Here is a 13,171-nt window from a genome sequence, read left to right as displayed (position 1 = left end):
GAGTGCCTTCTTGTGAAAGCAAATCCAAAATCCCTGTAAGAACAGCTGCTGCTGCTGCATCACAATCATTGCAACAATCTGAAAATGAGAACCTTCCCACTGATGGCTTCCTAGACAGTCTGCAGTGTGAAGGAAAAGATGACCAAGCAAAACCAAAGTCTAAAATTCCTGTCAAATCAGCTTTGCAAAGAGCTGAACAACAATCCACAGACACATCTGTCCACAAGCTAGAGTCATCCAAAGCTCTCAACATGACAAGCAAACTACCTACAAAACAAGATAGCCGAAGTAAATCTGAATCTGATGCAAGTATTCCCATGGACCCAAAGACCAAACGTTCAATAAAAGCTAGGAGTTATGCAGAGGCAGAAGCAGAGACCTGGGAGAGGGAGAGAGAGTTAAAGGTTGAGCTAGACTCAGATGAGGCAACAACAACAAGAACCAAGGTATTTTCATCACGAGTGCCAGTTAAAAGCAAGAGCACTACAGCCTCCCACAGTGCTTTTAGTCCTACAAAAGAAAGTAAGGAACAATTTTTTGACCTGTATAAAAACTCCATAGAATTCTTTGAAGAAATTAGTGATGAAGCTTCTAAGTTAGTGGAAAGACTTACACAATCAGAAAGAGAACAAGAATTAGTTTCAGATGACGAAAGCAGTAGTGCCCTAGAAGTTTCAGTTATTGAAAACGTGCCATCCATTGAGACTCAGCAGTCAGTTCCTGAAGACATCTTTGACACCAGACCTATTTGGGATGAGTCTGTAGAGACTCAGATTGAACGTATACCTGATGACAATATCCATGACCATGCTGAAGGTATTTGCCAACGACTGGGATTCCCTGTGCGACGCATGTCATAAATTAAAACTTTTTGGTTTTTTGTTTTCTTTGGTGTGTGTGTATGTGTAAGTTTGTATAAATGTGTGTAAAGTATGCGGCATTTTCTTTTACGCTTTTGATGGTTAGTTGTGTTTGTGTTTTTGTTTGGTTGTTTTGTTTTGTTTTGTTTTTTACCCCTATAAGCTGTGTTTGTTATTTTGTGTTGTCTGTATTTTCTTATTTGTGGAATAATCTCAAGATTGCAAATCATGAATGCTTATGGGAAGTGTTATTTTAATAAATAAAAACACTTCAAAAGACACATATTTACCATTAAACCAGTACTTCAGGTCATGTACACTTTGACTTTTGGCTTTCCCTGGCCCTATTCTGACCAATTCTTATTAATAATGAAAATGTGGATATTGATTAAAACCATGATGGCAAATCTATTTTCTTTTGAATTTTTACTCAAACATGGAAAATTAGAATAATCAAGATTTTCTTGTTCTATTTTTGATCCTCTCACGGAAATTCTATGTGTCATTAATAACTTTAGTACAAGTTGTAAGGTATTTGGTTTTTACTTGCACTGCTGTTGGGCAGCTGTGATAGGAATCCAGTAGCTAAAATGAAAAATGCATATTTCATTAACTTTAAGTCCTTTTCTGAATGGCGTATTTTGAAATCCATGTGTGTGTTCGGGGAAAATCAAAACTCAAATTCTGGCATCCTCAAATTAGCTTTGAGGATGGGAGAAATAGTTAAGTGTCACTGTTACTGGTGAATAAGTATCTGATTTTTCCTTGCCTTCGTTTTAACTATTTGTATCACTCTGTATTTGAAAGAGTCAAAGACATTTAAGTAAGTAATTTACTAACACAAACCATAGTATGAAATGTCAAATGGACACTTCGAACAGATTTTTCCCTACCACAGAAAAAAGCACAATTAGAAGCACCAGTCCAAATGAATTTTTCAGCCTTGGCATATACTAAGGAGGCGTGGTATATTATGGCTCTTGACTTAGTTAAAGTCTTAAATGTTAGAAGAAAATGCTTGGATAAATATAGGATAGTAGGTATTTCAATCCTAATTTTTTACATGAAAGTCTGATTTTTAAATAAAAAAATTCTAGATAGTTCTATACTGTTGGAAAAATCATGCGAGAAGGCTGGAGATTTATAGACCTTACTTTAAGTACCCAATTGTAGCAGCCCGTCCACATTTAGATTAGACCAGTCAGAAAAAATGCTTCCCTCCTTGGGCTTATCACCTATAAGAAATGCTTTTTAATTTGTAAAAGACAACTTGTGGTTGTTCTTTTTGAACCTTAGATCAACAGGATGATCGGGAACGGACCGAGGAAAGACTGGCCCACATTGCGGATCACCTTGGATTCAGTTGGACAGGTAAAACACACGATCTATTCTAGAGAGAAACAGGGCAAGTATTCTTCAGAATTTTCATTTTTCTTTCAGATGATTATCCAAAGTCATTCCATAGAAATATTTCAGTAACATATAGAAACTAGATGGTCTGTCTAGTGGTTACCAAAATTCCTCCAGCTTGTTAAGTAAGAAGTTGTAAGATGCAGAGCTAAGGACTCTGCATTTGTTGTGGCATCTCCAGAGGAAAAACTGTTAGGATGAGAAAAGTGACAAAGAATTGGCAGATATTACTCTTCATTTTCTTGCAAAGTGTAATGACTCTAAAAGATAAAGCGGCTGAAAGATAAATGAATAAACATCAGCTGTGTTCTGGAAATCCTGAGGCAGAGGGCCACTACAGCAAAAAGTTACATTAACTTATTTTCTGTGGAAATATGCTGAGGGAAAAGGGGAGAAAAGGGATGAGTTTGTAAGTCGCTTTAAGATAGCGTATTAATACTACTGGGAAAGAGCAGGATAACAGAGGATGAACTGTAGCTCTCTGTCACTGAAAATTGGTCCAGAATGTTCACAAAGAAAGAGCTGTATAGAAATCTCCATGCTGTGTTAAACTGCAATCCTACGAAATATTCTAAAGGCTATACAGTTCCGAAAACAAAACTAGGAAAAAAAGTATGTTCATCAAAATAGATGTTAGTGTTTTATAGGATTTTTGAAGGGACGGAGTAGTATACTGCATAAATATTCCTGCTTTGAGGTATGATGAAGATTGATTATGGTAAAATTGAGTGTGTCAAATGTTTCTTTGGGGCTACAAGACGGGTGACGAGACTGGGCTGCTGTCTGAGACTGTGCTTAGTCAGAAGGATACTGTTTTGTTTTTCTTCTGATGAAATAAGTCCAGGGGAGCAGTATGATTATGCCTTACTCTAGCCCTAAAAAAATGCCACTACTTGAAATGAATTCTTTCATTAGATTTTGGTCAAAGTTTCCAAAACGTTCAACATTTCAGGGGACATGAAACCAGTAAGCATAGTGCTGTGTTATGGTTTGGCCTGTAGTGTTGTGAGAACTGAGAACTCAGAATGGTACGCACAAAAAAGAAAAGCTCCCACAGGCCCATAACCTCTAAGCATAACACATTATCTTTGTCTTGAACATCTTGTTTAACATTCTCTCTAAACATAAGACACAGTACGTAGAAGTAAAGAGAAATTAGTTTCAGAAAAGTTTGTAATCAACTTTGTTGCTGACAACTGTAAAATAGATGTAAGGTAAAGTAGGAAAAATAAAATACATCTTCACAAAAAAGGATTTCTTTTTCAGAGTTAGCAAGAGAACTGGATTTCACAGAAGAGCAAATTCACCAAATCAGGATTGAAAATCCTAATTCACTTCAAGACCAGAGCCATGCACTCCTCAAATATTGGCTTGAAAGGGATGGGAAACACGCAACAGGTTCATTATCAGTTATAGTACATATCTACTGTCTCCGCCGTGCAAGATGACCTATGTGTGCTGTGAATCAGAAAGGGAAAATATGGGTAAAATTTAGGCAACAGAAAGAAGGGCTGCAGGTTGGGCTTTTTTCTTTTTTATAAAGTTTCTCTGTTTAACATGGCATGTCATAAGATTCTCAGTTAGAGAAAATGTTTAATTCTGTTTATTTGGAAAACAAGATAGAGCCTCTTCCAGCAAAGTAAGAATAGAAAAACACTGAGTCTTCTTTTTCCCTAAACAGAAAAAAGTATTTGTGGGAACTAAATCACTTTGAAAGAAGAAACAAGATTACTGGTAATGTTTGAATGCAGCCTTTCAGTAAAACTTAGATTTTTACATACATATTCTTCTAAATTCTTATCCTACATACATACCTCAAATGGAAAATAGAAGGGAGAGAGCCCTGGGAGATTCTTAACTCAGCTATCTGATGTCATTCTAATCCCACAGATACAAGCCTTACCCAGTGTCTTACTAAAATCAACCGAATGGATATTGTTCACCTAATGGAGACCAGTGGCATTGACTCTATGCAGGTCCATGGCACTCGCACGTATGCAGAAATTGAACAAACAATAGGATTGGACCACAGTGAAGGTAAAATGTTCTGATACAGTCACAGACTGCCCAGGTTGTGACCCTGTTCTGAGATGTCTGACTAGAATAATCTGTTCACTGTTGTGACTGAGAACTAGAATCTAATTTTGAAATCACAGTGTGTGTGAATGGAAGCGTGACATCACACAGATCACTATTTCACTGGGTATAAAATCTCTGCATCAGCTGATTCGTATAAGGAAAATAAGAGAATGTTATCAGAAAGTACTGCAAATACTTGGGTCCAGTTTATTTTTTTGCCTATACAGTTGCTCTCTTAGAAGTTAAGAAGGTTGCATTAATCTTGGTGAAATCTTTGTAAAAAGGAGATATGCAAGATATTGTTTGTAATTCTGCTACGATGCTGTTGGAATACTTGAGTTCACAAGTTCCATTTAAATCAATACACTAAAGAAACATCTTAAAATTGCATGAAGAAAAATCCTCTGTTTTCAAGTGATACTTTTGCACCCTTAACTTAGTATTAAACCAGTAGCTCAGGAAAGTATTAGACAGCTGCAGACATTCCATCTTTATGTAGATGATGTAGGAATAGCTCATATTTGCTGTATTTAGCATTCAACTATAACAACTTGTTAGTTTAAAAATGTTAACCTCCATACCTTCTTAAATTCTGTACAGATAGCTATACTTTCCACCAAGCTATTCTTTGGACTTCAGTTGGTTCCTAGTGATCGTGGCTAGTGAAGAAAAACAAGAGCTCAGACGCTAACAAACGAGTGTGTGTCAGTTGTCTGCTAGATACAAATGAACATGTTATTTTACTACTTCTGCAGGATTAGAGAATGTTTTTTTTTAATTTTAAATGTGCTTTGAAACATTCATTTAGCTAGTCCTTGCACCTTGCACCGTATGCACTTTTTCCCCCTCAGACTTGCAAAGTAATTATTTTTGCAGCTATACAAGCTAAGAACTTCTGTAAGTTTGTTTGTTTGTTTTCCTGTAAACAGCTACATGAAGGATGGGTAAAAAAAAAAAAAAACAGTCACTAAAACCTCTTTCAGTCTGTGGGAGAAAAAGCTGTTGCAAATCTCCCACACTTCAAAGTGCCTGAGATTGAATGGTGTAGATAAATTTCTGTGTAGATTCTATTTTGCCTGTTACTGTGAAGATTCAGCACTGGGTAATTCCAATGGTAATCCAGTGATCCTTCTGCTTAGAGAGGTTATACCCTCTACCACTTGAAACTTCTAAAATTTTCAGGTCATTTGGTTTTCACGGATTTTAAATGCACATGGAGAATTAGAATGACTTTCTGTACTCTAAAGAGACTTGTAATGACATTTCTCGTTTCTTTTTTTAAAGGGTTTTCCGTACTGCAAGAAGAACTGTACAGTTCAAGACATAAGCCGGAAGAACGCCACAGAACGTCTAAAGACAGTGACCCAATGGAACACCCTCCCATTGTTTCTGAGGAAGATGTATCTGTCAGTTATTCTCCTTTTCAGGACAGTACTCCTAGGAGTGAGGCAGAGCTAACAATGGCTGAGCTCCTAAGGCAAGCACACAAAGAACAAGTGGAAGCTGAATTCTCAGGGAAACCCCACAGTGTGGTAGAAACAACATCTTCACAACATGAATATTTGTAAGTGTTGAAAGATGACGGTGAATCTTATGTAGAATGCATTCTCTCTTCTCTGTGTGATATGAAGATTTTAACATTTGGATTCAGTAGAATTTTCCTTCAGTTTTGCTCACAAGTTCAGTAGTTTCTTCTGTAAGTTTCCATTTTTGATCCATGTGAAAGAAGCCTTCAGGACTGGGAGAGAAAGTTGGTCCTTTGCACTGATTATGAAGAAATAAGCTAGTTCAATGCATTGAAAGAAAAGAGGTACTTCAAACTTTTTCCCTAACAGAGTATTTTTCATGTTAGATGGCAGGTAAATAATATTAGAGAATCCTTTCTTCAACTTCAGGATGTTTTTCAGTTGAGGCAAAAATTTAGCTAACATGATCATTAATTAAAAAGTTCCTAATTACATAATAACAACTAGATTAAAAGCCAATCTGCAAATCTCAGATGGCTAAAGGAACAGAAGGAGGGCTTTACATGGACAAGGCAAAAGTACTTAAAGGAACAACACATAATAGACTTAGATGACCTGTGTAACATAGCTTTCAATCCTGAATCAGCTTTGTCAGTGAAGTTGGTTTCATTTGGAAAGGAACCTGAAAAAGTTTCTTTCTTCCCACTGTCACTAATCTTGTGTTCACAGTGATAACACTACAGGGTTGATTCAGGTGTTCGTGGGCTAGCAAAATGAAAGATTTCCTTCCAAAGTGATTTTCCTAAGAGCAGTTAGCTTTGATACAGATAGCAGCTATCACAGATTGTAGAAAAGCTAGAGAAGACTTCACTGCAAATACTAACAGCTGATAGAAATATTATTTGTATATTTTGTCTATTTATTTGTATTTAAGGAATCCTTGTTCTGAATGTACAGAAAGCTACTCTTATTTCCAAGATAAAATATTTTGAGACAATATTACCAACACTAAAATGAAAGTAGCAATGACAGGAAAATTTCTAAACTTCATGTCTAGTTTAAACTACAAGAAAAAAAAAAAAAAAGGGCTAGATATAAACAGCTTACAAGGAACAGCTTTTTAAGTACAGAAAGCTTTTATTAGAAAAAGTATTTTGCAATACAACATTTAGCCCAATAAATGGGGGAAAAAGACTGGATCGATACTGTTTAACTTATACTACAATGAAATCTTTACTTTCTTCAGAACATACATTTTTGGAGAGCAGCAGTTGAGGGGCTTACAATAGATTGTTGAAGCCCAACTTGTACCAGGGAAAAAACAAGACATAACACATGCAAGTTATTCTGTCACTGCTATTGTTACTGTTATTTAGTCATGAGTTATGGTGATGGAAAAGGGAATCTGGACTAAGATATAACACATCTATATATAGATAGATAGATAACTAAGATAATTTTTCTTTTAGCATTGTGCATGAAAAGAAAGTCAGCCTCAAAACATGATTCTAGGCAGTGGAACAGTTAATATTTGCATAGCCTGAATAAATTAAAAGAGGGGTCACCCTGGCAGCAGAGTTGGACAAAGATTTTGTGATAAAGCTCAATTACATTGATTAAATTAACATCTGAAGACACAATTCACCTACATGCAGCAGAAAATTACTGCATGTACATGATGTTTTAATATATGCATCTGTATTTACTGCCAAGGAGTATCTGTTATTTCTAGTCTTTGCTAGATAGCATAACAGCATTTAATCAGTGCATACATGTTCATTTATGGAAGTTGGAAAGAACTGCATTTCAGTTATTTTCCTCGAACCTTTAATTTGCAGTGTCACAACTCCAGGAACAGAGCAGACAGCAGCAAGTGATACATCTGCACACTTCAGTGCAACAAAGGAAGGGAGAGAAAAAACATCCCCACAACCCACATCATCTGCTCAGAGAGGTGGTTCTCCCATCATCCAAGAGCCTGAAGAGCTCCATCTCCATCAGGATGACCTCCCTCCAAGGAGAACTAGTCTAGTGATAGTGGAGTCAATTGATGATCAACCAGAAAAGCTTGGAAGTGGCTATGAGGAGGAATCTTTAGAAAAGGTAAATACCAACTTTTCCTCAATTGACACAGAAGCACAAGTTTTATGTCTGGTTCATTCCATAAGATGGGAATATTTACAGACAGTTACAGACAGCCTAATTAATCTGTCTGCAAATGAGCTGTTTCCCTTTCCTCGCTGGTTATGAGAACATTTTAATCATTTAAATCCTTTGTATAGAGGTTTGAAAACAAAAGCAAAACCAAAATCCTGAAATCTGAACTGTAATTCAGATTTTGCTTCCCCTACCTGTCCTTTGGTGTGTGGCATTTATGCCACGCACGTGAGAAAGAATTACATGGTGCTTGTAAGATGTGCAGACACAGACCACATAGAAGTTAAAGCTGAAAAATATATGTAACGAGATAAAGTTACGTTAAAAGCTTAAGAAAGACAAGAGCATTGTGAAGAAAGTCATTGAAAGAACTGTAAACTTAGTGAGATGAAAAAAGAATATGACAGCAGGATGTGCATTAGAGAAGACTAAAGATGTACTGGAAGAAAAGACCTCGCTGTTTATATAGCCTACAAGCAGTAAAAAGAGAGATGGAAGATAAAAACAAGAAGTATCTGAGGTAGGTCTGTGCGGCAGAAGAAGGAACATTCTTGCACATTTGGTTAGGAGAAGTCCAAGGGGAATAAAGGAGAGCATCTGCATGGCTTTCAGTGGAGAAATTATATTATTTGTCAGCTTCAGGTTTCTGCAGGAAAGGCTGTCCTCAGCTATAACATACTACTTATTCACTATTGTAATCTCCATCTCCCCCCAGTCTACACTGCCTCTTGCACCTTATTTATTCTCTCACTTATGCTTTTTATTTTTTATGCTTTCCGAGTATTTCTTTTCAGCTTCTCTTTCTCTTTTCACCTCTTCATTTAAATTTTGAATTCTTTCCTGTGCAGGACACTCGCAACTAATTTTTCTTGGATCTCTCTGGTGCCAGAACTGTTGATATATTATACCGTCTTATATTTAATACTGTTTAGTCTTACTGTCTATATACTGTGCTATGCACTTCTAAGGATGAAGGATTAAGAGGTTTTCATACGATTTTCTGTGCAATACAGAATCTGTATGCAATACACACGAATTCCAGAGATGGTGGTAGTAACACAGTCTAGTTCAACTCAGCCACGTCATGTGACATATTTCAGGTTTGTCTCTGGCAACCTTAAGAGCACCAAGACTACTAAAAGCATCTTACCATTAGTACCATACCTTCTTTTCAATATGCTAATGAATAGCTGACTTACAGTTAAGTGGCAAAGCTTCCCTCCAGTTCTTGTGTAAATGTGTTTCATAGGTTAAAGACAGTTAAGAGGCCAAAATCCTTAAAGCAAATATTTTGAGAAGATGATTTTAGATAAAAACAAGACAGAGCCTATAAACACTGCTAATGCTGCATACAACAGAGCACTGTTTCCATGCTTCCAATAGGAGTTAGCAGAGGAGTTAGGTGAGCTGGAAACCAGCTCAGATGAGGACGAGATGGTAACTACCAGAGTCGTTCGTCGCCGGGTGATTATTCAGGTACTAAGTGTGGAATGACTGCATAAGCCAATGGTGACTAAGGCCAGGGTAACACCTTTAGGAGTGATGCTGAGACAACCACTTGGCTGGTATTGCAACTGAAGCTGGAACGCTCCTGAATAATGCATGATCATTAGATAAATAATTCTAATACCTTTTCAAGAAAAGAGGATCATAGCAATACCTGTTCTAACACAACTCTAAATGCCATTAAACACTTCAGCAGGAGGACAAAGTCTTTATTCAGCCCAATTCACAACACCATCAACTAACACGTATTTGCCTGTTGTGGTACAGCTTTTCTTTGCATGTTTTTAGATACTTATTTGCAGAATAACAAATTCTAATATTTCTAAATTTTTGAATTATAACTGATTTTAAAGTTGCTTATTTGAAAAAATTACCTGCATTAAGGCACTGCTTCATGAAATTTTGTTCTTTGTCATACAGGCCGATAGTATGCCTGAAATGCCACCAGAAACAGTCACAGAAGAACAATACACAGATGAACACGGCCACACAGTGGTAAAGAAGGTATTATCAGTTACACCCCTTGCTACCTTCTTACTGTCCTATAAAATGATGATAAATCCACATATATCCCCAAATTTCTTCTGTGAAGGTACATCATTTTTATAAATTAAGCAAAAAGTACAACAGGAGTTCTGTTCACGAGAGATTCCAAAATATGAGGATTTATTCTGGTTTACAAGATCATTGTGTTTTATAATTCATAACTTGATGTACTTTATTTTCTCACTTAAATCCATATAGACCTCAATTTATGAGAAAAAGTTTTCTAATAAAACAAACTACTGCAACAACAACAGAACCAAACAATTTTATCTAAGAGCATAAGTATACCCATATTAATGAAACTAATGGAAGGCTAGAACCACAAATCACCTAAACTCAGACTTTAGCCCCTTGAAATTTGTACTCAGCTGTGCCCAGAGTTTCCTAATTGTGTAGCTGTACATACAGTTAAACTTTTCTCTGTTCTCTGTGCCATAAATGATTTGTGTGATTGCCTCATAAGTATTTTCAGAGCTTGCTTATAAAATTTAATTTTGAGCAGAATGGAAATGGAATAGGAATTTCTATACTCCTTGCTTTACCTAACAGTTCAGTACTTAGACAATTGGTCTAGGACATGGCAAACTTCTCTGCTGTTTCCTAATAAAATATCATAGACACTCAGCTGGATAGTATCTCACTAGAAGCTGTTTGAAATAATTTTAAAATAAAACAACCTGCCACACTCCCTCTTCCCTCAGACAAATATTTCCAGGCTTAGGTGAGTATACTTTGACTTTATTCTTTTGGCTGCATCTGGCTGAGTCTGGGCAAGTATTACCTTCACCTCTTACACAAACAATCTGATCGACCTTCATTTCAAATGAGCTGTTGGATAGAGCAGGATGTAACTGCTTAGTGCCATCTCATCAAAAGGGGTGGGGAAAATATGAGAATGTCCAGCTAAAGATGCATAGCTGCCCTCCTGAGAGATTTATCTCATCTTCAACCCTGTTTTTCTTTTCTGCTCCTCTTTGTGTGGTTTGACAACACCTAGAAAGCTTAAGCGTCAGATTAGGTCACTTAAGCAGGTTAATTCTAGGTCACTAGTGCAGAGCAGCAGTTGGTACTATGATTGAATTATCACTGTAATGACCAAGTCACTCTATAGTTCTTGATACAGTACTTGATAGCTAAGCTCTTAGTTACAGAAGCCTTTTTATTGGTGTTAAGATACTTTTGAAAGTGACTATACCAATGCATTAGGTTTAAGTTACTGATACATTCTTAGCTTTGAAGATGCTAAAAAAACAAAACAGTTTGAAAATGGCTTTTAGCAGTTGTGCAATTTGCAGACAATGTTCTGAGATGCTATACCGTTTTAGCAAGTCATTCTAATATGTGTTGTTGTAAGTGTATTTGTATCTTCAATTCACTTGTGAAGTAAATTTATGGAATTTAAGGAAAAAAATGCCTTTTGACTAGAGCATGCTATTTAGAGAATAAGAATAAATTATCTATTGCTGTTAATTCTTTTGGGACAAAGCTCTATTTCATTCCTTCAGGTAACTAGAAAGATCATCCGGCGATATGTTTCTCCAGATGGCACTGAGAAAGAAGACATCATTATGCAAGGAACACCTCAAAAACCTGTCACGGTTGAAGAAGGAGATGGCTATTCCAAAGTTGTAAAACGAGTTGTGCTGAAGAGTGACAGTGAGCAGTCAGAGGTGAGATCTACTTTGCTTATCGTGGTACAAAAGTGCAGTAAACCTTGTAAGAGCACAAGTATCATTAGTATCATTTAGTATCATTGAATCATTTGCATTGAAAGGGTCTTTTAAAGATCATCTAGTCCAACTGCCTTATAATGAACAGGGACACTTACAACTCCATCAAGTACTCAGAGCCCCTCCAGCCGGACCTTGAACACCGAGTCCACCACCCTCATGAGCAACCTGTGCCACTGCCTCACCACCCTCACTGTAAAACATTTCTTCCTCATATCCAGCCTAAACCTTCCCTCTTTTAGTTTGAAGCTATTTCACTTTGTCCTGCCACCACAGATTCTGCCAAAGAGTCTGTCCCCTTCTTTCTTACAGCCCCTTCAGATACCAAAAGGCTGCTCTCAGGTCTCCCCAGAGCTGCCTACTTCTCCAAGCTGAAGAGCCCCAGCTCTCTCAGCCTGTTCTAGTAAGGGAGTTCCATCACTGTGATCATTTTTGTGGCTCTCCTCTGGACACAGGTTCAGAGTGGCAATAACATTCAGTTCTGGATGATTTTGAGAAGTTCTCTTGCAGATGAAAATGCCTCCAAAAAAAAGAAAAGGATGGAGGAAGGGGACAGCTTTCTTTGAAAACAAATCAAGATAGAAATTCTATAATTTATGTGAAATACTAATCTCAAAGAAAGCAGTTTTGTACTAAGTTGACACATAGATAAATGGAAAATATTTGCTATTATGTCTCTTACTCTAATAAGGAAATTAGTGAATACTGAAGTTAAATGATCTGATATTCTCCAAATTTCTGCAACTAAGCCAGCCTATGACTATACCATTGCATTAGGTTTAAGTTACTGATACATTCTTTGCTCTGAAGATTTTTGTTTTGCTAAACAAAAGGGTTACTTTTATGCAAACTGTTTCAAGGCCAGGTAGTTGGAAAAAAAAAAAAAACCTGAAAAGGTTCTCAGCTTATCTTCTCCTGCTTTAGATCACCATGCAGCCCTGTAGACACACTAGCACAGTTAAGGCAGCAACAGAGTGGCAGGAGCAAATAATAGGTTGATTTCAGTAGTACTGCAGTTGAAAGCAACATTTAACAAATGATCATTAGAAAAGCTAAGAATGTGATCAGTGTTCTCTTTCACCAGAGTTAATCATCGTCATTAATTCCCTAGGAATTAGTAATTCCTTAGGACTAAGGTAACAGAAAAAGTAATTTATTTTAGTTAGCTTAGCATACTATAGAACTACTCCTTATCCTGTGGATATAAACTAAATTTATATTTTGCCAAACAATCATATTTTTCACTTCCATCTGGTATTCTGAAATTCCAGCCTATGCTCCTGTAAGTTCCTTGGTTTATATAAAAGTGTTGGTCATCTCTCAGAAGATTATGGTAACTTTATGATACGGACTGATACCAATACTACCTGAGTGAATACAGCAAGGATTTGCAGCAGGAGGCCCACTTGTTAATTGG

General features: G+C 36.8%; 1 protein-coding gene across 15 annotated transcripts in view; it reads left to right on the top strand.

Moving 5' to 3' along the window:
* ANK2 (ankyrin 2) overlaps nucleotides 1-13,171 on the top strand; it is a 178,113-nt gene that overhangs the window by 160,507 nt on the left and 4,435 nt on the right. For 11 of the 15 annotated variants that reach the window (XM_048943215.1, XM_048943213.1, XM_048943222.1 and 8 more), the window contains 7 exons: nucleotides 2,157-2,231; nucleotides 3,537-3,668; nucleotides 4,161-4,307; nucleotides 5,634-5,913; nucleotides 7,654-7,918; nucleotides 9,899-9,982; nucleotides 11,530-11,694. In XM_048943215.1, the coding sequence (XP_048799172.1) occupies nucleotides 2,157-2,231; nucleotides 3,537-3,668; nucleotides 4,161-4,307; nucleotides 5,634-5,913; nucleotides 7,654-7,918; nucleotides 9,899-9,982; nucleotides 11,530-11,694 (1,148 nt within the window). Of the gene's footprint in view, nucleotides 1-2,156; nucleotides 2,232-3,536; nucleotides 3,669-4,160; nucleotides 4,308-5,633; nucleotides 5,914-7,653; nucleotides 7,919-9,355; nucleotides 9,449-9,898; nucleotides 9,983-11,529; nucleotides 11,695-13,171 lie in introns of all 15 variants that reach the window. The other 4 variants (XM_048943211.1, XM_048943212.1, XM_048943219.1 and 1 more) reach the window with 1 other exon arrangement.

This window comes from Lagopus muta, chromosome 4 (assembly GCF_023343835.1).
Source record: "Lagopus muta isolate bLagMut1 chromosome 4, bLagMut1 primary, whole genome shotgun sequence".
Classification (NCBI taxonomy): Eukaryota; Metazoa; Chordata; class Aves; order Galliformes; family Phasianidae; genus Lagopus; species Lagopus muta.
The sequence above is the reverse complement of the archived record's forward strand: the minus strand, read 5'-3'. Positions and strand labels throughout refer to the sequence as shown.